At 42.7% G+C, this 25,774-nt stretch overlaps 1 protein-coding gene across 1 annotated transcript in view; it reads right to left on the bottom strand.

Moving 5' to 3' along the window:
* The window catches only part of LOC129703451 (ephrin type-B receptor 1), a 405,586-nt gene that overhangs the window by 292,764 nt on the left and 87,048 nt on the right, over positions 1–25,774 (bottom strand). The window contains exon 2 of the mRNA XM_055645911.1: positions 11,297–11,361. Within this exon, the coding sequence (XP_055501886.1) occupies positions 11,297–11,361 (65 nt within the window). The remainder of the gene's footprint in view (positions 1–11,296; positions 11,362–25,774) is intronic.

Raw genomic sequence — 25,774 nt, 5'->3', positions numbered from 1 at the left:
TTGCGTCAGCTTATTTGTGCGAAGCAAGCTCTCATTGACAACAATGAGATGATATCAGAATAACTTTTACATAAATGCTGTCCGTGACAATGGGGAGAACTCTGCCTGTCTAAAATAGGTCTACATGCTGTTCAATAGCCACCATTGTGATTGATTTACCAACCCATTCAAAGGATGGCACCTTAGACAGTGCAGCAGTCTCTCTGTATACTATTGAGGACGTCAGCCTGGGTTTACATCCTTAGATTTCTATAGTGTTTAGTTCAGTTTAGAGATAAAGCGTGGAAACAGGCCCTTCGGCCCACCGTGTCCATACCAACCAGCAATCCCCGCACACTAACACTATCTACACACACTAGGGACAATTTTCACATACCAAGTAGCCATGTAACCTACAAACCAGTACGTCTTTAGAGTGTGGGAGGAAACCGAATATTTTGGTGAAAGCCCGTGCGGTCATGGGCAGAATGTAGAAACTCCATACAGGCGGCACCCATAACTTTGGAACTCAGGGACACGAGTGTTTACCGAAGGACCATGAATAATATCTTGGCACTGACTGGTTACGAAAGAAAATACTTTTTCGGCAGACAGTATAATCAAATTTCCTGCCTCTCTGTGTTAGATAATGCGGAGGCTCATATCATGTTCCATGCTGGATTTCTGTGTAACGATGATCCAACTTGCTTCAAGACATTGCATAAACTACATCATCGCAGAGAAACATTGTAATGGGCCTGTCCCGCTTAGGCGACATTTTAGGCGACTGTAGGAGACTATGCAGTCGCCACATGGTCGCCACATGTTCGTAGGTGGCTGCCTGGCCATCGCCTTCATGGTCATGAGGAGTTCCCACATTCTGGAACATGTTGAAAAATTAGCGGCAACTAGAATGAGGCCACCATGGAGAATAGCGAAAATTCTTGTGCCGTAGGTGGGTCGCCAATGGTCGAAGGAATTTAATTGGCTCATTGGGAGAAAGAAAACATAAGCAGTAGCTTTCAGAACCAAGGATAACCGACCGGTAATGTTAAATGTTCGCCGAGCTTCACAGCTGTGTATCTCTGGCTTCTTGAAAGTTGGCTCCACTGCTTCTCCCCCCTCTCCCCCCTCTCCTCCCTTCTTTTAAAGGTCTTACCGTACACTGTGCTTTAGCCGTGTTAATTACAGTGCGAACCTTCGTATTCATCGCGGTGTGTGCCTGTATCACCTTGGCTTTGCACTGTGTGAATTTGACGCAGAAAGTGCTCCCCTGCCTGCCCTGTCCCCCGCCTGCATGGTGCTGGGGGGGGGGGGGGGGGGGTGTGTGTGTGTGTGTGTGTGTGTGTGTGTGTGTGTGTGTGTGTGTGTGTGTGTGTGTGTGTGTGTGTGTGTGTGTGTGTGTGTGTGTGTGTGTGTGTTCCATTCTGACAGCCCGCGTTCCAGACCCCCCCCCCCCCCCACCCCCCCACGCCTTGAGGTATTCGCTGTAGTAAACCCAGTCAAAGTGGACAAGAACAGGTCTTCAGTCTCAAATGTCTGTCACATAGTCAAAAGTAAACCACACCACAATCAGGAATGTAATGTTCAGTCTTCATAAGGAAGCACAGTCTGGAAAACAGAAGGGCTGTTCTGGTTCAGTGGAGGTTACTGTACACATAAATAACCCGTTTGACCCAACTAATCTATCTTCTAGACACAAGAAAGTTCAGATTCTGGTAAGCAAAAAAAACGGCACAAAGTGCTGGAGTAACTCAACGGGTCAGGCAGCATCTCTGGCAGACATGGAAAGGCATGTTTCGGGTCAGGGTGGAGTTGGAGGGAGAAAGCTAGAAGAGAGGCGGGGCAAGACAAGGCCAGGCAGGTGGTTATTGGTGAGGGGGGGGGGGGGGGGGGGGGGGGGGGGGGCGAGTTCTTTGGCAGATGGGTGGACAAAGGCCAGAGATGAAAAGAAGGCAAAGGGATAAGAGATATAGAGAAACGGTACAGAAAATAGTCTGCGTTGAGTTGCATTGAGCTGAATAAACTGCTGTCATGGTCGGAACCGGCTCTTTTCTCTTTTATTGATTCCTACTCCTTGAATCTCAGACACATTATAAGAGGAAAAACATTGACTAATAATTGCCATAAACAATAGGAGTAAAAGCTAGCTTGCGAAAAACAACAATTGAATATGATTAATCTCATGATTTGGAGGAACTAAAGAGCTAATACCATGCAGAATATTACAGTTACAAAAGTGCAGATTAAAAAAAAATGAAATGACTTCAACACGGGTAGATTGGAAGTTCAAGAAGTATGGTTGAAATGCTGGCAAATAGAATAATCTGACATTTGGGATGGCTATTGAAGTACTAATTAACAAGGACTAACTTATAGCAGCATTTATTCTCATTGCACGTCTTTGGAGTGCATGAGGAAACTGGAACCTGGGGGAAAATGAGACGGTCACAGGGAAAATGTGAAAACTCCGCACAATCAGCACCTGAGGTCAGGATCGAACCTATGTCGCTGGCACTGCGAGACAGAACTCTATCAGCTATGCTATTGTGTCGGTCCTGAATGAAGAACAACTTTTCAAATTTGGGATGACACAATTTGCATTTTCAGTGACTTTGGGAAGAACAATCTGGCAGAGAAAATTGTGAGTTTTGATAATGATGGCCCACCGGGGAAACTGTGGCCATGGTCCATCCTCCTGTTCTGTTACCCATGAAGAAAGGTCAACATAGGGAAACAACCTCTCACACTCCAAAATCCTAACACCTCCCACAGTAAATGAAGCACTGTTTGCAAGTCTCATTATTGTTTGAATTGTGTGTGCCAAAGTCCCCTGAACAACAGCAAGACCAGCGTCAGACAAGCTGTGCACTGGATGTCGATTGCGGGTTGGCCAGACACCCGGAGAGTCTAGTATTTCCTCACAGACAGCCTCAGGATCATTCCAAATCATCTAGCCAGGCAGATACGTGTGTGTTTTAATGTTTCTTTGGGAAAGACGGCATTTTCCCCAGTTCTATCCTGAACTATAAGCAGCGGGATCCAAAAAACAGCAGTCTGTGCAAATGACCAGGACTGTAAGATTCTGGAAGCTGGGACGCAGACAACATAGGTTCATAAACTTCAAGCCACTCCTTCAGGGTTAAGATGTTTCTCAGGAGAAATGTGGAATGATGCAGGTTAAGCGGTTTGAGGAGATGTTTGTTAAATTGAGCTTAAGAGGAATTGCGCAGGGAGCTTGTTAATATAATTAAGGTGTGGGTGCCAAAGGTGAATGACCGACAGTGGCAAGAAAAGGACAGTCAGGATAGGATCCTGGAAGGAAGTTTAGAGCTGCCCAAAGAATGGATCTGATATTCAAACAACAGCAGGTACATCCTCCGCCCACCCCTACACCCACACAGTCTGTAAATACACCCTGCCACCCCTACACCCACACAGTGTGTAACACACCCTCCAACTAACCCAACACCCTCACAACCTGTGGGACTTGTCCTTTAACAGACACATCCTATGGGCACACCCTTTATTTACCCCTACACCCACAGACGTTTCCAACACCACAAAGTTAAGCCTCGTTGCCACTCCCTGCTTTCATTGTCTTCCTTCCTGCCCCTCAGTCACAACTTCATTTAGATTATGAATAAAGACTTTATTCATCCACTTAACTTCATCCACTCAGCCAGTGTTGTAGTCAAATACAAATATTCAATAGACCAGTACCATTATATTACAATACAAATAGATTCCTAGGCTGGTCAGAACCCTGAATAGGTAACGGAGCTTATGTGGACCATGGTTATGCTTCAACAAGTATGCACCAACATCAAGGAGTTATGGTATGTAATAACAGAGGTCAAATTACCACATGGTAGTTTATTTTGCTGCAAAAACAAAGCTTCCAGTTGAATCTCATAATCTTTGCTATTAATCCAATTGAAAAGGACTAACCTCATCTGTCTGAATCACTGAGACCTGTTTCCAGGTGGCTGTGACTTCATGAATCTGACCAGAAATACCCTGTATGGATGGGGATAATACGGGACTAAGGAATTCACATGCATTTAAAACAAACGGCACCACTAATTGCATCCTGATGAGATATGAAAGGACACGGCCTTTCATAGAGTTTAGGCTGGATTAAGCCAGGTATTACAAGATTCATAACTGCCTTAAAGCTTCCACCAGGCCCTCCCATTACCTTTCAAAGCCATCAAGGTTAAAGTAAGCCTTCAATTATCTTCTGTCACTGTTTGCCCACTGACAAGCAGGTTAAAGGTCCTTACACGGCGTATAAAATCTGTTAGTTAACTCAGCATGGCTCTGTGTCTCTCTCCCTGCCACCGCTTGTAACACTTCTTGATTGTGTGAAAGTAGGGGGGGATGAATTCCAAAGAATGTGGTAAATGGAAGAAGCACGTGAGAGGGATTTGGTATGAAAAAAGGGAGAGGCCAAAGAGCACCTAATCATTCATCTCAAATTGCTTTGCAATTCAAGCTTTCATTATGTCTTCACGAACAGTCCTTCTCCTTTCAGTCAGTTGGTACCCATTTGTGCAGTACATTGGCAGTATTGTCTTGTCGTGAACAATGGACTGGAGGTAGACAAGGCAGCGAAGCATGCTTATAAAACAGCTCCACGGTGTGGAGAGGAATTGGCCAGGGACCCTGCTCCTAATTACAACCCAATAATGCCAGCCAGCTGAGAACATGTGCAGAGGTCAATAAAGGGCCAGATAGCGTTAGCATGAAAGACTTGCTGACTCTCGCACTCGGGAACAGTGCTTCTCAACATATTTTTGAACTCAGACCCTTGTGAAAAAAAATGTTGGCCAGTTGTGACACTGTAAGCAGTTTAAAATACACAAGTAATTTGGCCCCAAATTAATCGATTTATTGGTACAGACAGTTGGAATAACACCTCTTAGAGTACGAAGCACTGAGCTTGACAAGTTGCTTCGAATTTTTGGGAGAGATTTATTCAAGAGGTAGGTTCTTTGCATTGGTCCGAAGTTGACCTTCAATTAGATGGATACAAGCCAGCTTTGGCTGACGCATTATGTTTAAACTGAATTACATATTAATAGGCCACAGAAAACCAGATGTTTCTAATAGTAGGATGGTTAGCATGCAAGAAAATATAACGCTAACTAGACGATGTACCTCTCATCCAAACTAAAAGAATTGCTAAGTTCATGACGCTGAACTGGATTCATATTGGAAGCCAGGAGAGCATAAAATTGCTTCCACTCTGCAAGAAGGAGCAATGACTATCAAAAGTGAAGGAAATCATCTAACTGCACTGCAGACAATCACCATCTATCAGATAAAACATAGAAAAGATTCTATGCCTGGCATGGAACACTTGGGAACCTATTTAAGGGCGAGCTGTGTGTTTTCAGCTGCAATCCATTTTCCCCGTCTCACTCTCGGGCCACAAGCCAAAGACTGAAAGACACTGGCCTGATGTAAATCTTAAGATGCAGAGGAGATGAGGCCTACAGAATAGCAGCCCACCCACAGGATTACATCTGGAAGACTGCAGAGTAATAAAACAACCAATACTTAGTCAGGCGTAGCAGAATGTAACAGAAAGCAAGATCTGGTGATTGAAAATACATTTAATGTCTGCTTGATTGAGTTGGTGGATGGACCCAAGATAGAAATGGGCAAATACTGCATCTTGATCAATTTTCCGATGAAACATTGAACTGCACATCCCCAGCAGATGTATTTAAATATCCCATGGCAACCAATGGAAGATGACCACAATCCTTTTCTCAGGAGTCCTGGTCAATATCCATCTCTTGAACAGCATTCCCCATGCCAGGGTGTCTGCTCATTTGTCTCACTCCTGTTTGTCAGACCTCGCGAAACGTACACTGATGGGCTGAAGGACTTCCTTCTATGCCAAAGCTGTTCCGTAATTCCACGCTTGCCCATTAACAGCTTGGGTCTACGTTCAAAAATTAATCAGTCAGCCATGAAGAACTCTTGAATGCTCTGATGACGTGTTGTAAATAACAAGCTTTTGCACTTTCTTCTTTAAATTAACAAGGCTGGTTAGACAATTTTCCCTCTGCTTGCTATTGAACATCAGTAAGATTAATTGCAAACCACAGAAAGAGCAGCACAACTAGCTGCCATGTGGAGACTGTTAAAGTATTTGAGGTGATGTTTTCTATCATTTACTGCTCTGCAGATATGTGCATTGAGTAGTAACTTTAATAATGTGTCTGTGTGAGGAGAAAATCGACAATTGGAGACCGGTCTATTGGTAGGCTGAACATCTCCAAGCTGTTAATGCAATATGTTAAAATGTCACCTCGAAAAGGTGTGTCACTAATGCTTTTAAATCCCGTCCTCTAAAACGACACAACCACAAACCCATCTAGCAAAGTGGTTTACTTTCTGTCAGTAACATATCAATCTAAAATTAATCATTAGCTTGCAATCCAAAATCGCCCTTGTATCTCCTCTGTAGGCTGGTAAATTACACCAGACAGTGGTCCTGCCACGAGAGGACTTCGCCGACACTTCACCCACACTTGTGCAGATGGCAACGGGCAGCCCCACAAGTACATTTCCAGCAGCGGTGGTAGATACCAGTCTTCGATTCCAGAATCAGAGGGTCAGAAACATCATTCGCATACAATTACACAGGGTTGTCAGAACACATCACCAAAACTCCAGGCTCCATGTTGAAAAATCTGTGATAATCATCAGGGCCCCTCAGCATGCTCCTATTCCTCTCATGACCTTGTACAATTATAAAATCATCCCTCATCCTCCTGCACTCCTAAACTATCTCTCCTTGGATTCTATGCAATCTCATCTTCCAGAGCAGCCAACCATGGTCAAATGTCTTGGTGAAATCCAGATAGGTCTAAAGCTCTGCCGCCATCAACCTTTTTGGCCACATCTTAAAAAAACAATAACATTTGTGAGACATGATCTCCTATGTAGAAAATCCTACTGACTATCCCTAACCAGCCTCTGTCCATCTAACTGCATGGATATCTTATCCCTCAGTATCCTTTCTGACCGCAGATATTAAACTCATTGGCCTGTAGTTCCCAGGCATTTCCCTGCAGATTCCAGGCTTTCCTCTGCTATTCCTCTGTCCTCCTTTTCCTTTACGTTTGTCCCTGAATCATCATTGAGAAGAAAGACCATCAATCTGAAACATTAACTGTCCCCACAAATGCTACCTGACCTACTAAGGATGCCCACAAGTTTCCATTAGCCTTGATCAGTCTTCCAGATTTTTGTTAGCTTTTTGGTCACTCTGCAATTCTTGTATTCACTAATCTAGTTTCCACTATTGGGTCTCTCACTCAGCCTCTTATTACCGAGTTCTTAGTCACCGTCTCCCTTTGTTTGGTTCTCCTTTCTCTCTGCTACACCTCTCCCTTCTCCTTGCCATCTGTCACATATTGCTAAACTACTGACAGCTCTTCATATCCATGTACCTCTTTTTTTTTAATCCCTGGAGCAAGATCATTTTATTTGTCAATAATGGGAGAGCAAGAACTTCTGTTGGAATGTTCTTCTGTTGGAATGTTCCAAAATGCTTAATAGTCATTGAAAATCTTTCACATCAGAACACAAGAAACATGAGCAGGAGAGGCCAAACAACCTCAAACTGCATTATCTTGTGTAAGATCACGGCTGATTCAATCTTGGCCTTTCTTGTGCTCTCCCTTTACCCCAAGACTCACACGGTTCAAACGTCTGTAAATCTCCACTTTGAATATATTCACAGATTCACCCCCACAGGCAGAGAATGGCAAAGATTTACAACCCTTTGAGAGAAGAGATTCCTTCTCCTCTCCACCCTAAATGTTTCAAAAAAGATCTCCTTTCATTAATCCAAACATACAGGACAGAACATGGAACTGTATAGCACAGACACAGACCCTTCAGCTCACCAGGTCTATGCTAAACATGATGTGAATGGAAACTGCACATCTGCCAGCATGTGGCCTATATCCTACCCTGTCCAGATGTTTTAATACTTATATGTTGCTTTCATCTTTTCCCACCTCTTCCCATGGCAGTGCAAGCCAGGCATCTATCACTCTGTAAAAAAACATGCCTTACATTTTTTTTTTAAATCCCCTCTCACCTAAAAGCTAGCCCTCTCATATTTGACATTTTCACCTCTGGAAAAATTACTATCTACTCTCGTAATTTAATATACTTCTAATATACTTATATACTTCTCTCAGCCTCTGATGCTCGAGAGAAAACAATCCTAGCTTGTCCACCCTTTCCTTACAGATAGTACTTTGCTAATCCATGCATAATCCCGGTGAACCTCTCCTGAATCCTCTCCAATGCACCCATATCCTTCCTGCAATGTGGTGATCTGAACTGCACACAATACTCCAAATGCAGTCTAATGAATACAGCTGCAACGTGATTTCCTTACATTAATACTCAACACCCTAACCAATGAAGGCAAATATGCTGCATGGTTTGTTTACCACCCTATCTGCTTGTGTTGTCACTAAAAGGGAACAATGAATGTGCACCCTAACATCTCTCGGCACTGGTATGGATCCTGTCATTCACTGTATATTTTCCTCTTACACATGAATTCTCAAGTGCAACATCTTACATTTGTCCAGTTTAAACTCCACTAGCTATTAGCTCCACTAGATCCACTAGATATATCATTTGACAACCTTCCTCACTATCTACAACTTCAATGTTTTATTACTCGAATACACATATGCAAACATACAAATCAGCCCATCTACATTTTCATCCAAATTATTTATATCTAATCATAGAGGTCCCAGCACTGTTCCTCAGGGTGGATCACTGGTGCTAATGAGTACAGGTCCAATCTGCTCCATCTTTCCGCATCTGTCAATGCTTAATCCAAGAATCATTCAAGCGAACCTTCACTGCACTGCCTCCAAGACAAATAAATCCTCCTTTAAAGGATTTCAAGATCTGAAGGGTTCCGATCTAAAGGCACTATATCCATATTCTCCAGCGATGTTGCCTGGCCCGCTGATTTATTTTATCATTTTGTGTCTTTAGTATAAACCAGCATCTGCAGTTCCTTTTTATTACATCATCTTTCCTTAAATGTAGAGATCAGAACTCTGTACTATGGGAGCAGTTTCACCAGCACCCTATAAAGCTGCATCAAAACCTGTTACTATTGGTTTACTCCAGAGCTCCCCCAAACCAATAAAGCCAAATATTCCATTATTATCCTTCCTAATTACTTCCATTATTCCATTAAAATATATTCAAATTACTCAAACACTTTTTTAAAATCACAAAACAGTATAGTCTCACTTCTTTGTTTTGTCATTGCTTTATCTGCCAACATATTGCTTATTCTCTTAACCTACGTAGGCTCTTTGTATCCTTCTCACAACTTGCTTACCCACTTATCAGCGAACATGACCACAATATATGTAGCCCCTTCATCCAACTCATTTATATAGTTAATAAATGCCAACGCTCCACTACTAACTGTCGCACCCCACTAGTTAGTGATTGCCAATTGGAAAATGAGCCACTTATCCCAGCTATTTCCTATACCGCTTACATCAGCACCGTGGCACAAGGGCAGTATAGTGTCCCAGTTGGTACAGTCATTGCCTCACAACACCAGGGACTCAGGTTAGATCCTGACCTTGGGTGCTGTGTCCATGTGGAGTTTGCTCCTTCTCCCTGTGACCACTTGGGTTCCTTCCAGGTGCTCATGTTTCCTTCCATATCCCAAAGACATGAGGTTTTGTAGATCATTTACTGTCTGCAACTTGCCCCTAGTGTGTAGGGAGTGGATGAGAAAGTGGGATAACATAGAGCTGGGTGAATGGGTGATCAACGGTCGATGTGGACTCGGTGGGCCAAAGGACCCGTTTCCATGCTGTTTCTTCAAACTATTTGTTTACTAATTACCATCATACATTTTTAATGGTGATTTATTAATCATCAATCCATACAATCTCCGACTCCAGTGATTCTTAAGCTTCAAGTACAGTGCAAGACTGTGCAAATAAATAATTAAAACCATTAACTGTATAGAGTAGACAAACGTCAGTTTAACATCTCCAAAACAATGTCAGAGACACTGCTGCAATCCCATGGTACTGCTCTGAAGTGATCGCTTTGATTTGATGTTTCCGCAGTGAGACAATGAGTGGGACCTCCGTGCCAAAGCTGGCAATATCAGTTGCCAAATTAAGGAAAGAGTCCCATAGTTGTTGCAATATCCACAGAGATCACTTTGTAAAATATATCCAAACACAGTCGAATAGAGGATAACAGTGTTACACCTTGATGTTGTCTATGCTGAAGGTTGCATCTTTTTATCCGATCTGGGCAATGCAACAGACATGGTCCTTTACCATCTCCCCGCCAATTACACGGATAATATTTGCCAGGTGCAGGGTTTCCATAAGGCTCTGCTGAGACGGAATTCCAAACATGATGCTTTGTTAGAATGAAGAATAAAGATAAATACTGTTTTCACATCTAGTGAAGTGCACCGATTTAATGATAGGTTTGAAGATATTCAAGTAGTTCTATCTTTTCAGTTCTTTGGCAGCATCCTTGCACCAATTATATCAAAGGAAAGTGAATATTCTGCTCCCCCTTCTGTTTTCTCTGCAGGGTAAGCAGCACAGCTCAGAGCAGAGCAGAGCTGTTGCTTGTTTGCTCAGTTCTCCTCGAGGAGGAGATGTTGGACTTGGAGGAAGCACAACTTGCTTTCACCACAATGCTCTTGGGATTAATGGTGCTAAATTAGTGGTACAAACCATAAACATATCACTTATATTCTCATGAGCATAGTGATCTGACTGTACTGAAATGCTAAAACACTATTTAGATTAAGAATTACAGGGGAAACAAGCAAGGGAACATCATCTTAAAGCACAGTAACAACTTTTCGTTCTAGAGTAATAAGATCATAAGCTCTCTGTCCCACAACAAAAAACTGGATGCAACACATAATTGGAGGTTTTAAGTTCAAAGTCATCAATTTGGCACTAAACAGGCATTATGTTGAAGGAAAATATCTTGATGTCCTGCCCAATACTCACCATCACATTGTTCAACCAAATATTGCTCAAAAATGGAGATGTACCACAATACTTTTTAATGATGCTTTACTGAATGCCAATTTTGAAATAATTAGATGGCTATAAATTGTTTTCCAGTGTCTTATCAATGACTGGCTGTCTGTCCTCCTGGCTCCCATTCAATACTCATCTCCACATACATCCTCCCACTTACAAAGATGCACCATTGTTGTCAAATACACCGTGGTCTGGATTGTTCTTACCCCAGTAGAAGGAAATGCTGTCCAACCCAGTTCAGCCGTGGCTATTCGAGTGTCCAACAGGGTCTCTGAAAGACAAAGAAGACAACTGGTTAACCATTGAATGTCAATCCAGTGAGGTTGCAGTTCTGTTGATGAAACGTACCCACGGCACCGCTTAGCTCGCTCTGATAAGCTGAGTTACCTGGAAGTCTTTGACAATCAGGGGTGGAACCAACACTCTACAATCTTCGATCGGCTTCAATCTGGATCACTAATCTGGGTTTTATTTTAGTGACAGATGCCAATTTTCACATTAAATGGCAAGGATTTGGACATCCAAGGTGAAATTGTGAATGGGGATTAAGTGATTAACCATAGGTTGAGACCAGGGTGTGGCATCTTAGCCTGTTAAATTACCACACTGATGATTTGGAAACAAAGTTCAATTCCCGCACAACAGGTGGCATTTTAAATCTACTTATCAGGGATAATAGGGAACATGAAGGAATTTCATGAACTGGTTTAGTTTAGATTAGATGAGTTTAGAGATACAGCGCGGAAACAGGCCCTTCGGCCCACCGAGTCCGCACTGACCTGCGATCCCTGCACATTAACACTACCCTACATGTACTAGGGATAATTTACATTTATGCCAAGCCAATTAACCTACAAACCTGTACTTCTCTGGAGTGTAGGAGGAAACCGAAGATCTCGGAGAAAACACACAGTCACGGGGAGAACATACAGACTCCATACAGACAGCCCCCGTAGCCGGGATAGAATCACGACCTGGTGCTGAAAGAGCTGTAAGGCAGCAACTCTACCGCTGCGCCACCTTGCCGTGGTTCACTAATGTTCTGACAGGAAAGACCATGTCTTTGTTCAGTTCTGACCTATATATACATGATTCTCCAGCCACACACTAAAGGCCCTGTCCCACTTACATGTCCTTGGCACGCAAATTACGTGACCTCGTCGTCGCATTCAGGCGCACGGGCATCGTGTGGCCGCACGGGGCCGGTCCCACTGAGAAGCGCGGAGGGGTATGGAGTTGTGCGTGGTATACCGTGGCGCTCCGGGATTTTGGACCGAACAAAATCTTTGTGCGCCACCGGCCTGTTGCGTAACTGACGGCCAAAATGGGACAGGCCCAAGACCCTGGCACGACGCAACGTCTCACCTCCAACAGCAGCAGAAGCAGGCAAACAATCGTCGAACTCGGCCTGGGGCTCTCGGCCGTTGCGGATCCAGTCCGCCCCCACTTCTACTCCCAGACCGGGGCCAAGAAAATTGAAGATAGACACAAAATGCAGGAGTAACTCAGTGGGACCGGTAGCATCTCTGAAGAGAAAGAATGGATGACGTTTTGGGTCAAGACCCTTCTTCCAGACTGAAGATGGGTCTCGACCCGAAACATCACCCATTGCTTCTCTCCAGAGATGCTGCCGGTCCCACTGAGTTACTCCAGCATTTTGTGTCCATCATCAAATGACGTCATGCGCTCCAGACGGCTGTGCGGGCGCATGAAGACCTTCGCGGGACCGTCGCGCCTCAATGCGACGACGAGGTCGTGTAATTAGCGTGCCAAGGACACGCAAGTGGGACAGGGGCTTTAGTGTTTGCCTTTCATTTCGTTTCGGGAATGACAGAGTAAAGCACCCTGACTGAGGGACAAATTTCAAATCTGTAAATACATTCCTGTGAATCAATTTGAAACTAAAAATTGCATTCAGAGTCCATATGAAACAACCTCCAAGCTGAGAGCCCGAGTCATGGGATGGAAGATAGATACAAATTGCTGGGGTAACTCAGCGGGACAGGCAGCATCACTGGAGAGAAGGAATGGGAGACCCTTCTTCAGACTGTGGAACCACACAAAGCAGTGATCCAAGTTGTGATCCAAGCTGTCAGCATCCTCAGCTCTCCAAACAGTTCCCAGGAGTGGTGCAATGACCCCGCCATTTCTCTGACAATGAGAATACAAGTAACACTGAAGGCTAGCCCTGTGTTGTTCATTGTCATCATATGGGAGGCTCTTAATGAATTAAAGGTACAAGGAAGACAAAAATCCTAGCAAAATGTCAGAACTCAAATTTCCCATAGGGTTCTAAGAATCTTGTTGATTTGAATCTAGAAGCTGGGCACATAAGGAACTAAAAAATCAGCTACACCTAAAAAAAACACCTTACTCCAGTCTTCGTGCACAAGGGTCGCCAACAGTGATTGCAGATATTCTGGGCAGTTTATCGTATGATCTCATCATAAATCATCCCGCTCCCAATGTTCAGAGCTCACTGGCTTCCCAAATCAATTGGAAAGCAAACTGACTTGCCATTGACCAACTAATTGATTTTGAATGCTAATCACAAAGCAATTTTGCTTTAACTTAACCATATGCATAACTAACAACATTCAAAGAAAATAAACCCACAGCATAAAATTATTTTTGAACTACTTTATTTTCCTACGCTGTCATAGAAACATAGAAAATAGGTGCAGGAGTAGGCCATTCGGCCCTTCGAGCCAGCACCGACATTCATTATGATCATGGCTGAAATCAGTACCCTGTTCCTGCTTTCTCCCCATATCCCTTGATTCTGTAGCCCAAAGAGCTATATCTAACTCTCTCTTGAATACATCCAGTGGATTGGCCTCCACTGCCTTCTGTAGCAGAGAGTTCCACAGATTCACAACTCTCTGGGAGAAAATGTTTTTCCTCAACTCAGTCCTAAATGGCCTATCCCTTATTCTTAAACTATGACTCCTGGTTCTGGACCCCAACATCGGGAACATTTTTCCTGCATCTAGCCTGTCCAATCGCTTAAGAATTTTATATGTTTTTAAAGATTCCCTCGCAACCTTCTAAATTCTATTTTATTAAATTAAATATAAGCCTAGTCAATCCATTCTTTCATTATATGTCAGTCCCGCCATCCCGGGGAATTAACCTGATGAACCTATACTGCATTCCCTCAATAGCAAGAATGTCCTTCCTCAAATTAGGAGCCAAAACTGCACACAATACTCCAGGTGTGGTCTCACCAGGGCCCTATACAACTGCTTGCTCCTATACGCAAATCCTCTCGCTATGAAAATACTGATGTCCTTCACTATTTATGTTTGACCATGTTGACTATTTTCAATGACTGAGCAACAAGTCTGCTTTCAGACTAAGATGCAAAGACTGACAACATTTTGTGAAAATATGTTTTCCTTGATCTCTGAGCCCAGCTTTTGACCTGTGATCATAGCTCGTAGTTCCCACCCTTTGAAATATCCTCCCAGCCTCTTCCCTGTCAAGTAACTTTCAAACTACTTATTTCAGGGGATTCACTCCTCATTATTTTTCAGAATGCAGTTTAGTCTTCTGAAATTCTCCTTGCTGAACAATGCCCTTAACCCAGGGTTCAGGATATGAACCTTTGTTGAACTCCGTATGAGACAAGTATTTTGTCATTATTTAATGGCACCAAAACTATAGAGAGTACTCCAGACACAGTCTTACCAGGGTCCAATTTAACTACAGCAGGTCTTCCATGTTATTACCCTCTTTTATCACGGCTAAATATTGTTTAGCCCTAAATGCTTGCTCTCTTTCCCCAGACTTCACACAATATGCGCATTAGGACAGGTCCATGTGAATACCAACAACCCCCAGCCTGACAAATGAAACAGCACCAGGCCTGTGAAGGTGAGCAAGCAGCCAGTTTGCTGAGCATTTGTTCCTGTCCCACCAGTTCAGCATGCAAATTACAAAGTGTATGCCAGAAGTATGTATCTTCTGATGCTGCTTTGTTCAATATTGCTTAATATTCCTTAAAGTAGTCCATGTTAATTTGGTTCAGAGGACGGATGAGCTGTGCCTTTCCACTGGCCCATCGTTGTGCAACATGTAAAGGATGTTGATTCGGTCCCTGCTCTGTTGAGGAGCCAAGGTGAAGACAGCAATAGTCGGAGGAGTGGGCAATAGGAAGGGGCAGGACTTCAAACCTCATAGCCAATGGAGGTGGGCAGGGGGGGGGGTCCACTGGGAAAATCAGGTGGAAGGGTGTCAGATTAGAGTGGTGCATGGATGGATGTGTTCCAGGTGAGGATTGTAAGCTTTGTGGAGGACTATGTAGGGTGGAAAGCAATAGGTACCTGCTCAACTAGGTTTCCCAGCACTAACCTGGGAAGCTCTGATAGTCCTGACCCTGTCTGCACTGGTCATACCATACCATAGCCGTGTTCACTGATGATGGGGACAGTCCACCGCTGCCAGGGAGATTACTGAGGGAGTGACAATGTAACGAATGTAAATGTTTATTGTTTAGTTTTATAGTCGTTTATAGTCGCGTGTACCGAGATACAGTGATTGTGAGTGGGATATTTGTTATTCTGAATGTATTGGGAAGGGTGATGGGTTATATATATGACTAAGAGATACTGTATAGTATATGAGGGGTTTTTCTCTCTCTTTTTTTGCATGGCTTTGTAAATATTTGATTAGTGTATAAATGTAAGTAATTTGGTGTACATATAGCTGCTGGTGTACATATAGCTGCTAAATTTGTATAAGATAATTATAAGGAGTTGAATAAGGGTGGGAATTAATAAGCTTTGGCTTCTTCCTGCTCCTTTTCGGACACATACAATTTCATTTATTTATAGATATTGTTTATTTCACTTTATAAATATTCTTGTTTTGTTTTTTGTATGCTGTTTCACTTGCTTTTTATTCTTTTATTCTGTTCGCAATAAAGAATTAAATAAATAAATAGATAAACAGTGAAAAACTGTTGTTGCATGCTCTCCAGTCAGCAGAAAGACAATACACGATTCCAATCGAGTCATTTACAGTGTATAGATTTAAGAGTGTAGAGTGATTGTAATATATGATTGCAGATCCGCTTTTGTGGGGAGCCCGCAAATAGTCGCCTGGGTTGGGCGCCATCTTGAAAGCATCTTTGAGGGTCAACCAAGTTCAGAGGCCTGAGCTCAAACACTTAGGTCACAGTCTATTCAGTACTAAAGGACTGCTGTATTGTCACCCTGATGAAGTATTAAACTGTGCAAGATTACCAGCAGACACAAGGTGTTGCAGATGCTGGAATCTGGAGCAAAATAAAATTACTGACACTCTTCCAAAAACTAGCAATGGATGTATCTGGCACTCCAGCCAAAATTTGTGACTCAGCCATGGGAACAAATGAACTAATCACACCCATAATTCAATTTGAGGCAATTCAGCCAAAATAACATGTAAAGAATGTTGCATAGAAAAGCAACAGAAGAGATTGTTCTGGCGTTTACTTCTGGCATATACCTTTGTCACTGTGTGCACCCTACATCATTAACTCTTGTTTTATCATTTTCAGGCCCTCCGAAGTGCACAACTGTGGCAGCTCCATCGCAAGTCTCAACAGGAGCTTTATGGGCAACACCTGTTCTCAGTTGCAGGCCTTCCTTACACACAAATACACGTTCATCCATGTACCTAGACGTGACACAATGGTTAATCAGAAGCATTTGCGTCATTAAACTGCTGTGATTAAAACCTATTTTCCAACTCCTAATTACTAACTCCGAAACTCAATCGGACTTTTTATTTGTGCGTGTGCCAGTATAATGAGTGGCACTTCTGCTTAGCGGACTCCAGTGGGAGATTACAGAGATGATCCGGGTTCACATCAGCTGGTGTGCCAAACAGCTGTTAGCAAGAGAGGGCACCATCCCATATGTCTGAGAGGATTTGAACCCAAATCTCCAGACCCTGTGACGAAATGCAGCCCCAGAATCATTTAAATGTGCCCATCTCAAAAAAGCTACAAGACACTGCTGCTGTTATTTTTTCTCTCGTTTATTTTGTCTAAACTGCTTTTTTTTTGGTATTGTGGTTAATTTGTATTAATTATAGAGTTCAAATCTCAGGGTCAGCACTTAAGAGCAAGGAAACAGGCCCTTCAGCCCAATACATCCATGCGCACAGCAGGCTTACCAAACGAGTACCAGTGGTCTACTGCAGGCCATATCCCTCCAAACCTTTCCGATCCATGTATCTAAGTGTCCTTTAAATGTTGTAACCATATCCACTTCTACCACTTCCTTTGGCTTCTCATTGCAGACACCCACCACCTTCTGTGTAAAACGTTTTCTCTCAGGTCCTCCTAAAATATTTACCCACTCATATTAAACCTATTTAACTATTTAAACCGAGATTTAAAGACCACGTGGGTGAACTCCAAAAATTTTTCATCCCCGTCTGGCGAGAAAATAAAATGGTGGAAGGCGGTTCAACCGTGGCTAATGAGGGAAATCAAGGAGTGTGTTAAATCCAAGGAAAAGGCATATACATTGGCCAGAGGAAGCAGCAAACCAGAGGACTGGGAGAAATTTAGAGCTCAATGGAGGAGGACAAAGGGGTAAATTAAGAGGGGGGAATAGAACGTGAAAGAAAGCTTGCAAGGAATATAAAGACTGACTCTAAAAGCTTTTTTAGATATGTAAAAGGGAAAAGATTAGTGAAGACAAATGTAGGTCCCTTATAATCAGAGACAGGTGAATTTATAATGGGAAACAAAGAAATGGCAGAACAGTTAAACAAGTACTTTGGTTCTGTTTTCACTAAGGAAGACACAAACAATCTCCCAGAAATACTAAGGGACCGAGGATCTAGAGGGAGGGGGGAACTGAAGGGAATCCATATTAGTCAGGAAATGGTGTTAGGTAAACTGTTGGGATTGAAGGCAGATAAATCCCCAGGACCTGATGGTCTGCATCCCAGAGTACTCAAGGAGGTGGCCCTAGAAATCGTGGATGCATTGGTGACCATTTTCCAATGTGCTCTCGACTGCTGTGGACTGGTGGGTAACCAATGTAACCCAACTTTTTAAGAAAAGAGGGAGAGAGAAAACGGGGAAATTATAGACCAGTTAGCCTTACATCAGTGGTGGGGAAGATGCTTGAGTCGATTGTTAAAGATGTTATAGCAGCGCATTTGGAAAGCAGTGACAGGATCGGTCAAAGTCAGCATGGATTTATGAAGGGGAAATCATGCTTGACTAATCTTCTGGAATTTTTGAAAATGTAACCAGTAGAATGGACAAGAGTGTGCCAGTGGATGTGGTGTATCTGGACTTTCAAAAAGCATTTGACAAGGTCCCACACAAGAGATTAGTATGCAAAAAGAGATCACATGGTATTGGGGGTAGGTTATTGAGATGGATAGAGAACTGGTTGGCAGACAGGAAGTAAAGAGTAGGAATTAACTATTCACAATAGCAGGCAGTGACTAGTGGGGTGCCGCAAGGCTCGGTGCTGGGACACCAGTTATTTACAATATATATTAACGATTTAGACGAGGGAATTAAATGTGACATCTCCAATTTTGCGAATGACACAAAGCTGGGTGGCAGTGTGAGCTGCGATTAGGATGCTATGAGGCTGCAGGGTGACTTGGATAGGTTGGGTGAGTGGGCACATGCATGACAGATGCAGTATAATGTGGATAAATGTGAAGTTAGCCACTTTGGTTGCAAGAATAGGAAGGCAGATTATTATATGAATAGTGTCAGATTAGTAAAATGTGAGATGCAACAAGGCCTGGGTGTGTTGTACTTCAGTCACTGAAAGTAACCATGCAGGTACAGCAAGCAGTGAAGAAAGCTAATGGCATGTTGGCCTTCATTACGAGTGGGTTTGAGTTTAGGAGCAAGGAGGTCCTACTGCAGTTGTACAGGTCCCTGGTGAGACCACACGTAGAGTATTGTGTGCAATTTTGGTCTCCTAATTTGAGAAAATACACTATTGCTATTGAAGGAGTGCAGTGTAGGTTCACCAGCTTAATTCCTGGGATGTCGGGAATGACATATGATGAAAGACTGGGTTGACTGGGCTTGTATTCACTGGAATTTAGGATGAGATAGAAACATATAAAATTCTTAAAGGATTGGACAGGCTCGATGCAGGAAATATGTTCCCGATGTTGGGGGAGTCCAGGACCAGGAGTCACAGTTTAAGAATAAGGGGTTGGCCAATTAGGACTAAGATTAGGACAAACTTCTTCACCCAGAGAGTTATGAATCTGTGGAATTCTCTACCACAGAAGACAGTGGATGCCAATTCACTAGATGTTTTCGATAGAGTTAGATCTAGCTCTTAATGCTAAAGGAATCAAGGGATATGGGGAAAAAGCAGGAATGGAGTACACATTTTAGATGATCACAGGTGAATGGTCTTCCCTGTGCCTTTTCCGGTTTGTATCCAGTTGTAATAGTTCAGGAACTCAACACATCATCTGTGGGGTGAAATATACTGACGATGTTCGAGTTAGGACCCCTCCCAAAGGGTTTCGACCCAAAATGTTGACCCTCCATCTCTCTCCATGCATGCGGCCTGACCCGCTGAGTTCCTCCAGCAATTTGTTTTTTTGCTCAAGATTCCTGCCTCTGTAGTCTCTTGTGTCTCCGTAATAGGTCAGGGGTGGGTTACAATATAAAGCCAATTCCACCACCTCCCAAACTAGGAGCTGAGCTGATGTCATGAAGTATGCAGCATGACATTGGAAGCGTGTTGCAGTGGTGTCTGTTGTATACGTTTAACAGAATAAACTCATGTTTAAATTCTTAAAATCTCCGTTAAAAAAAATTGTTCTCTGATTTTTCCCCTTCCTCTCCAAATTGAACTGATTAGTTTGCAAATGTTGGCATCAAGCGCAGACTGGGTAGTTCACCAGACTTGATATCGCAAAACCAATCTCAGCGTTGACAAACTCAAACTGGCGGATAACTGTGATCAGGACCAGGAATCATGATGGAGTTTCCCTTTCTCCAACCTGAGCCCTGATGCTCAAGTTGTGTCCGAGCTTAGTTTCAACCTTTCACTTAATTTCAGACGCCTAAATTACAGGTGGTTCCAAAACTATCTATTAATGTTTACTCACACACTTCAAACCAGACTTGTATCATCATTTCCATGGATAGGACAGACACAACTGCTATGACTGCACAAACGTGGGCAGGTGGGACTCGTGTAGCTGGGACATGTTGGCCGACGTGGGCAAGTTAGGCCGAAGGGCTTGTTTCCACACTGTATCACTCTATGACTCTATTTCTCAACTTTATTGTACTTACTGTGACAGCTAACAAGTTAACTAGCATCATGTTGAGAAATACAAACAGGAAGCTCACAATTCAAATCAGTTTGTATCATACCACAGCTTCCAAAGAACCCAGCCCAACCCTGCAACTATAGTCATATGGCACTGTTATTGTTTAAAAATGAATGTGAATTATATAAATAAAATCTACACTATCACTCACACTGAATGTTATTCTCCTAGATATATATTATTTATGACTGCACAAGCTAAAGGTCCATATGGTATCAACCAAAAAACATTAGACAGCGCTCTTGCATTTGAATCAAAACACCTTGAAATCATTTAAAATCTCTCGCCAGAAACCTGGACGTTATGTCTAGGCCAACACTCACATGAACTGCTAAGCAAGCACCACTTTGTCAGAGGACCCTTCTTTTGGATGAGATGCTGCACCAAGATCCTGCCTGGAGACTCAGGTGAACACTAAAGGTCCCACAATACCATTCTCAAGCAGAAACTGGAAGAACTTCCATGCAGCTAATCCTATCCCTTGGAACAAAACTGATCAATTCATTTATCTTATAGAAACATACAATTCTTAAGGGATTGAATAGGCTAGATGCAGAGAAAATGTTCCCAATGTTGGGAGAGTACAGAACCATGGGTCACAGTTTAAAAATAAGGGGTAGGCCATTTAGGACTGAGATAAGGAAATACTTTTTCACCCAGAGAGTTGTGAATCTGTGGAATTCACTGCCACAGAAGGCAGTGGAGGCCAATTCACTGGATGTATTCAAGAGAGAGTTAGATATACAGTAGGGCTAATGGAATCAGGGGCTATGGAGAGAAAGCAGGAATGGGGTACTGATTTTGGATGATCAGGCATGATCATATTGAAGGGCTTGAAAGGCTGAATGGCCATCTCCTGCACCTATTTTCTATGTTTTTAATCACAGAATCACTATTGTCTGTGGAAGCTTACAGTATGCAATTGGTTATACAGTCGGTTCTCTGCATTGCTTCAGTAACCAGACTAACAAAACAATTTTGGTTATTTACTTTAGGCTGTTGCATAAGATGTGAAAAGGCACTATATAAATGAAAAACTCATTCACATTAATTCATTGTACAGAATTTTTTTTTTAAACTCTCAACTTTCTTTGAAGCATTTTAATTCTGTTGCACCTTGAGATATCCTCCAGGAAATCTGATCTTGTGAAGCCATGAAAATTTTATAAAGTTACTGCATACATAGCTACATGATTAATCAATAGCAAGAATCTGGCAGATTTAGCTTGGCACTTACAGCATTAAATATTGATACTCTGCAGACTTGATCAATAGTGTTTTTTTTAATTAAAAAGTTGAATGGGGTAATCAATTTTATACACCTCAAACTGGTTTCCCCAGATCATTAGAGGGTTAGGCTGTTAATCAGTACTGGATGATATAACCTGATGGGGCAGTGTAGGAAGAAGATATACTGCCCTGGGAACAAGGCTGCTCGTTATGAGCAGTGAGGAAAGGGGCAGATGAATGCCCTCAACCAAAAACATCCACCTACAGAGGCATAAGCTGAGCATGGTGCAGAACAAAATTACATAATTTAAAAAAATCAATAATGTTGAAAGAGCTTAAGAACAATATGTCAGACCTATTAATAATACCTTCCAGCAGAATGTTTTGGAAGAGAGTATCATTAAAATGAAAGTTTTAATGAACAAGTTATGTTCGCCAACTATGGTTTAGGCCTTATCACAACCTGAAACACTGTATTCCCACCTCCATTTTGACCCATACCCCGTGCAATGTCGTCAGCACTATATTACAGCTTCACTGTCTGATGAGCCACTGTTTGCTCAGTGGAAGCGCTTCCCTTTGAGACAAGCGAGCCTCGGCATCTGCCACCTCCACATTGACCAACAATGTGAATCACACCGTACCAACAATCGCCCACAACCGAGCTTACACCACAGCACAGAGATCACCAACCCCTGCAAAACTGGTCACTTCTGACCCTGTAACATGGGGCAGTTTCCGTTCCAGGTTAAAAGTGCTATCCAACCAGTGCCAATGTCAACATTTTTACTAGCTGAACATGAAATTCAGTTTCTCTAAAGAAAATGAAACTAAATAAGCAACTTGAGAGTTTCTTCTCACATGACAGACCTTGAAATTACTCACATATACTGTATTGGAACTGAAATCTTTATGACAAGATTTAACAGTAATAATAATAAAACAGATAACTAGAAATTATTGCCAATAAACGTCAGCTGAATGTGACAGTAAAATACATTTGTAAATGGGCTTCATATCACAACAGTGGGAAATGTGTCAGCCAGTTAAAACAAGTTATCTTCTTTATAACAAAGACACCAAACTGCAATGCACCCAATAATACATATCTTATATTTAATCAAAATACAAACGTATAATGATATTTACAAATGCAGGATGTTCAGTAATAATTTTCAATTTTCAATTCAATCAACTGTAAGAACACGAATTGCAACTCTTGAATGTCTGCAGTAAGTAGTAACATGCCCGATGTTTTGTCTCACTGGCATTAACTCAGGAATGCTGAGAGCAGATGAATGAGGTTTGTTCTCAACACTGCTGCTAATGGACACATTGATCTGCTATCCCTTGGAAATCATTGTAAAGCAAAACAATTAGATCCAAGAAGTTTCAGTGGGTTCCAAAAATAAGAGAGGACTTTAAAAACTGATGCAGGAGGAGGCTACTCAGCCCCTCTGGCCTGCTTCGCCATTCTGTAAGATCCTGGCTGCTCCTTTACCTCAGCGCTACTTTTCCTGTACCAGCTCCCTAAAGGACAATGTCAACAGCTAAAATCTGAGGAGGTGGCTGCTGGAAGGCAACACTAAATGGTCGCCATGGTCGTGGCTGCTGGAAGGCAACACTAAATGGTCGCCCACTTAGGCGATTTTTCAGCGAACTGCCGGCGTCTGTCAAGTTGCCGGCACTCGCCTGAAAAACCAGGAAGTGGAATGGCGACTGTCAGAGTGGAACATGTGGTTGGATGTGGAAACTCACTGCTGTGGCATTGTCCAACATCCTGGTGCTAGATTCCATGCAATGGAATGGTCTATGTGGCCAGAAGCAGGGTACTGAACTGCCACTAAGTTATGCATAATCACCCACTTGAGTTGCATAAAAAATCATGAAACTTGAGTTGAAAAATGACAAATAAAAGAGTCAATTGAGAGGAACAATATATGCTCATATCCAATCTCAATAAAGCAGGTAGTGAAGAAAACGAATTACATGTTGGCCTTTATAACAAGAGGAATCGAATATAGGAGCAAAGAGGTCCTTCTGCAGTTGTACAGAGCCCTAGTGAGATCACACCTGGAGTATTGGGTGCAGTTTTTGTCCCCTAATTTGAGGAAGGGCATTCTTGCTATTGAGGGAGTGCAGCGTAGGCTTACAAGGATAATTCCCGGGATGGCGGGACTGTCATATGCTGAGAGAATGGAGCAGCTGGGCTTGTACACTCTGGAGTTTAGAAGGATGAGAGGGATTTCATTGAAACATATAAGATTGTTAAGGGTTTGGACACGCTAGAGGCAGGAAACATGTTCCTGATGTTGGGGGAGCCCAGAACCAGGGGCCACACAGTTTAAGAACAAGAGGTACGCCATTTTGAACAGAGACGAGGAAACACTTTTTCTCACAGAGAGTGGTGAGTCTGTGGAATTCTCTGCCTCAGAGGGCGGTGGAGGCAGGTTCTCTGGATGCTTTCAAGAGAGAGCAAGATAGGGCTCATAAAAATAGCAGAGTCAGGGGATATGGGGAGAAGGCAGGAACGGGGTACTGATTGGGGATGATCAGCAATGATCACATTGAATGGTGGTGCTGGCTCGAAGGACCGAATGGCCTACTCCTGCACCTATTGTCTATTATCTATAGCATATGGGAAATCTCCCCTGCCTTCCTTCCATGAATGCCACGGGATCCCGACTTTAGTTTAACTTAGAGATACAGCGTGGATCAGGTCCTTCAGCCCATTGAGTCAGCACTGACCAATGATCACACATACACTAGTTCTATCCTACACCCTAGGGACAATTTACTGTAGCCAAATAACCTACAAACCTGCACGTCCTTGGAATGTGGGAGGAAATCAGAGCACCCGGCGAAAACCCAGGCAGTCACAAGGAGAATGTATAACTCCATACAGGCAGCATCCTAGTCAACCGAGGTCTCTGGTGCTCTAAGGCAGCTGTTCTACCACTGCGCCACGTCTTAATTAATATTTAATTTCACCACAATTTCAAGAAACAGACTGCACTCAAGGTATTAGTTACACCATGGTCCTCTGCACTGCCTGTTAAATGATGTGGTCTCTCGTGTTTGCAAATACTTGTGTTTACTTTGCCCAAACCCACAGGATATTCTAACTAAACAAACACGTTCCCCAAACCAGTCATGAATCTCATCCCCATCTCCCAATTACGCCTGATGTTCTGCTGATTTATAGATTCTGACAGGTGCCAGATTTATATGAATATATTAAAAATATATATGTACATGTACGTAGGTACCAGTAATGTCGTTAGCTTCAGGATTTCCATCACTTTAGCATCATAAGTCATTATCCTTTATCCTTGTAAACCGATCCATGCAAACACAATCCAAATTTAGCAGGTAATTAAAGTCAAGTGGGAGAAAAATGCTTTCTTGGTCAATTGAAAGATTCATGATACATCCCACGAGACATCACATCCATGCCCATGAGCCTCGCTTAACCCTTGGCAGCCCCTCACACGTTATTAATGATGCTATCACAGCCATCCCTTTGGGCCAAGCCTCGGAGGGCCAGTGTTACATCTATCTGCATGGAAAGCAGAACTGCATTTCAGACACACAGTAACATAAGCAACTGTCGAGACCAGAGTAAAGTTAAAAGCTTTGCAACCTAGGGAAGGGGAACTTCTACACACATGGAACCGCGGCATGTAAATTCACTCTTCGGGATTGGTGGTAGAAGGATAATTTCCCTCAACATTCAAGATTCAGATATGCGCACACGCATCCAAACAATGCACATGGATGCACCCAAGCATCCAAACAACTATGCACAATCATGCAGACAGCAAAAAACACACACACACACACACTGCTTCTGATTGTGAATCAACATACAACCCTGCCGTTCATACTATTGAAAGAGTACCAGGACCCCAACCACATTCAATGGTCTGAAAACTAAGCCCTAGCAGAACTTCTTTAATTAGTTTTACACGTAAAAATCTGTAGTGATATCATTATTTTTGTTTCCATTTATTGGCTGATGTGACGGTATGATGAGCACCTGTCTCGCATGCTTATTATGCAGTGTGCTGTGTATGTCTCTGTGCTCTGCTGTGTGACTGTAAAATAAATTGCATAACTAT

Source organism: Leucoraja erinacea, chromosome 14, assembly GCF_028641065.1.
Source record: "Leucoraja erinacea ecotype New England chromosome 14, Leri_hhj_1, whole genome shotgun sequence".
Taxonomy (NCBI): domain Eukaryota; kingdom Metazoa; phylum Chordata; class Chondrichthyes; order Rajiformes; family Rajidae; genus Leucoraja; species Leucoraja erinaceus.
This window is presented reverse-complemented; position numbering and strand designations above follow the sequence as displayed.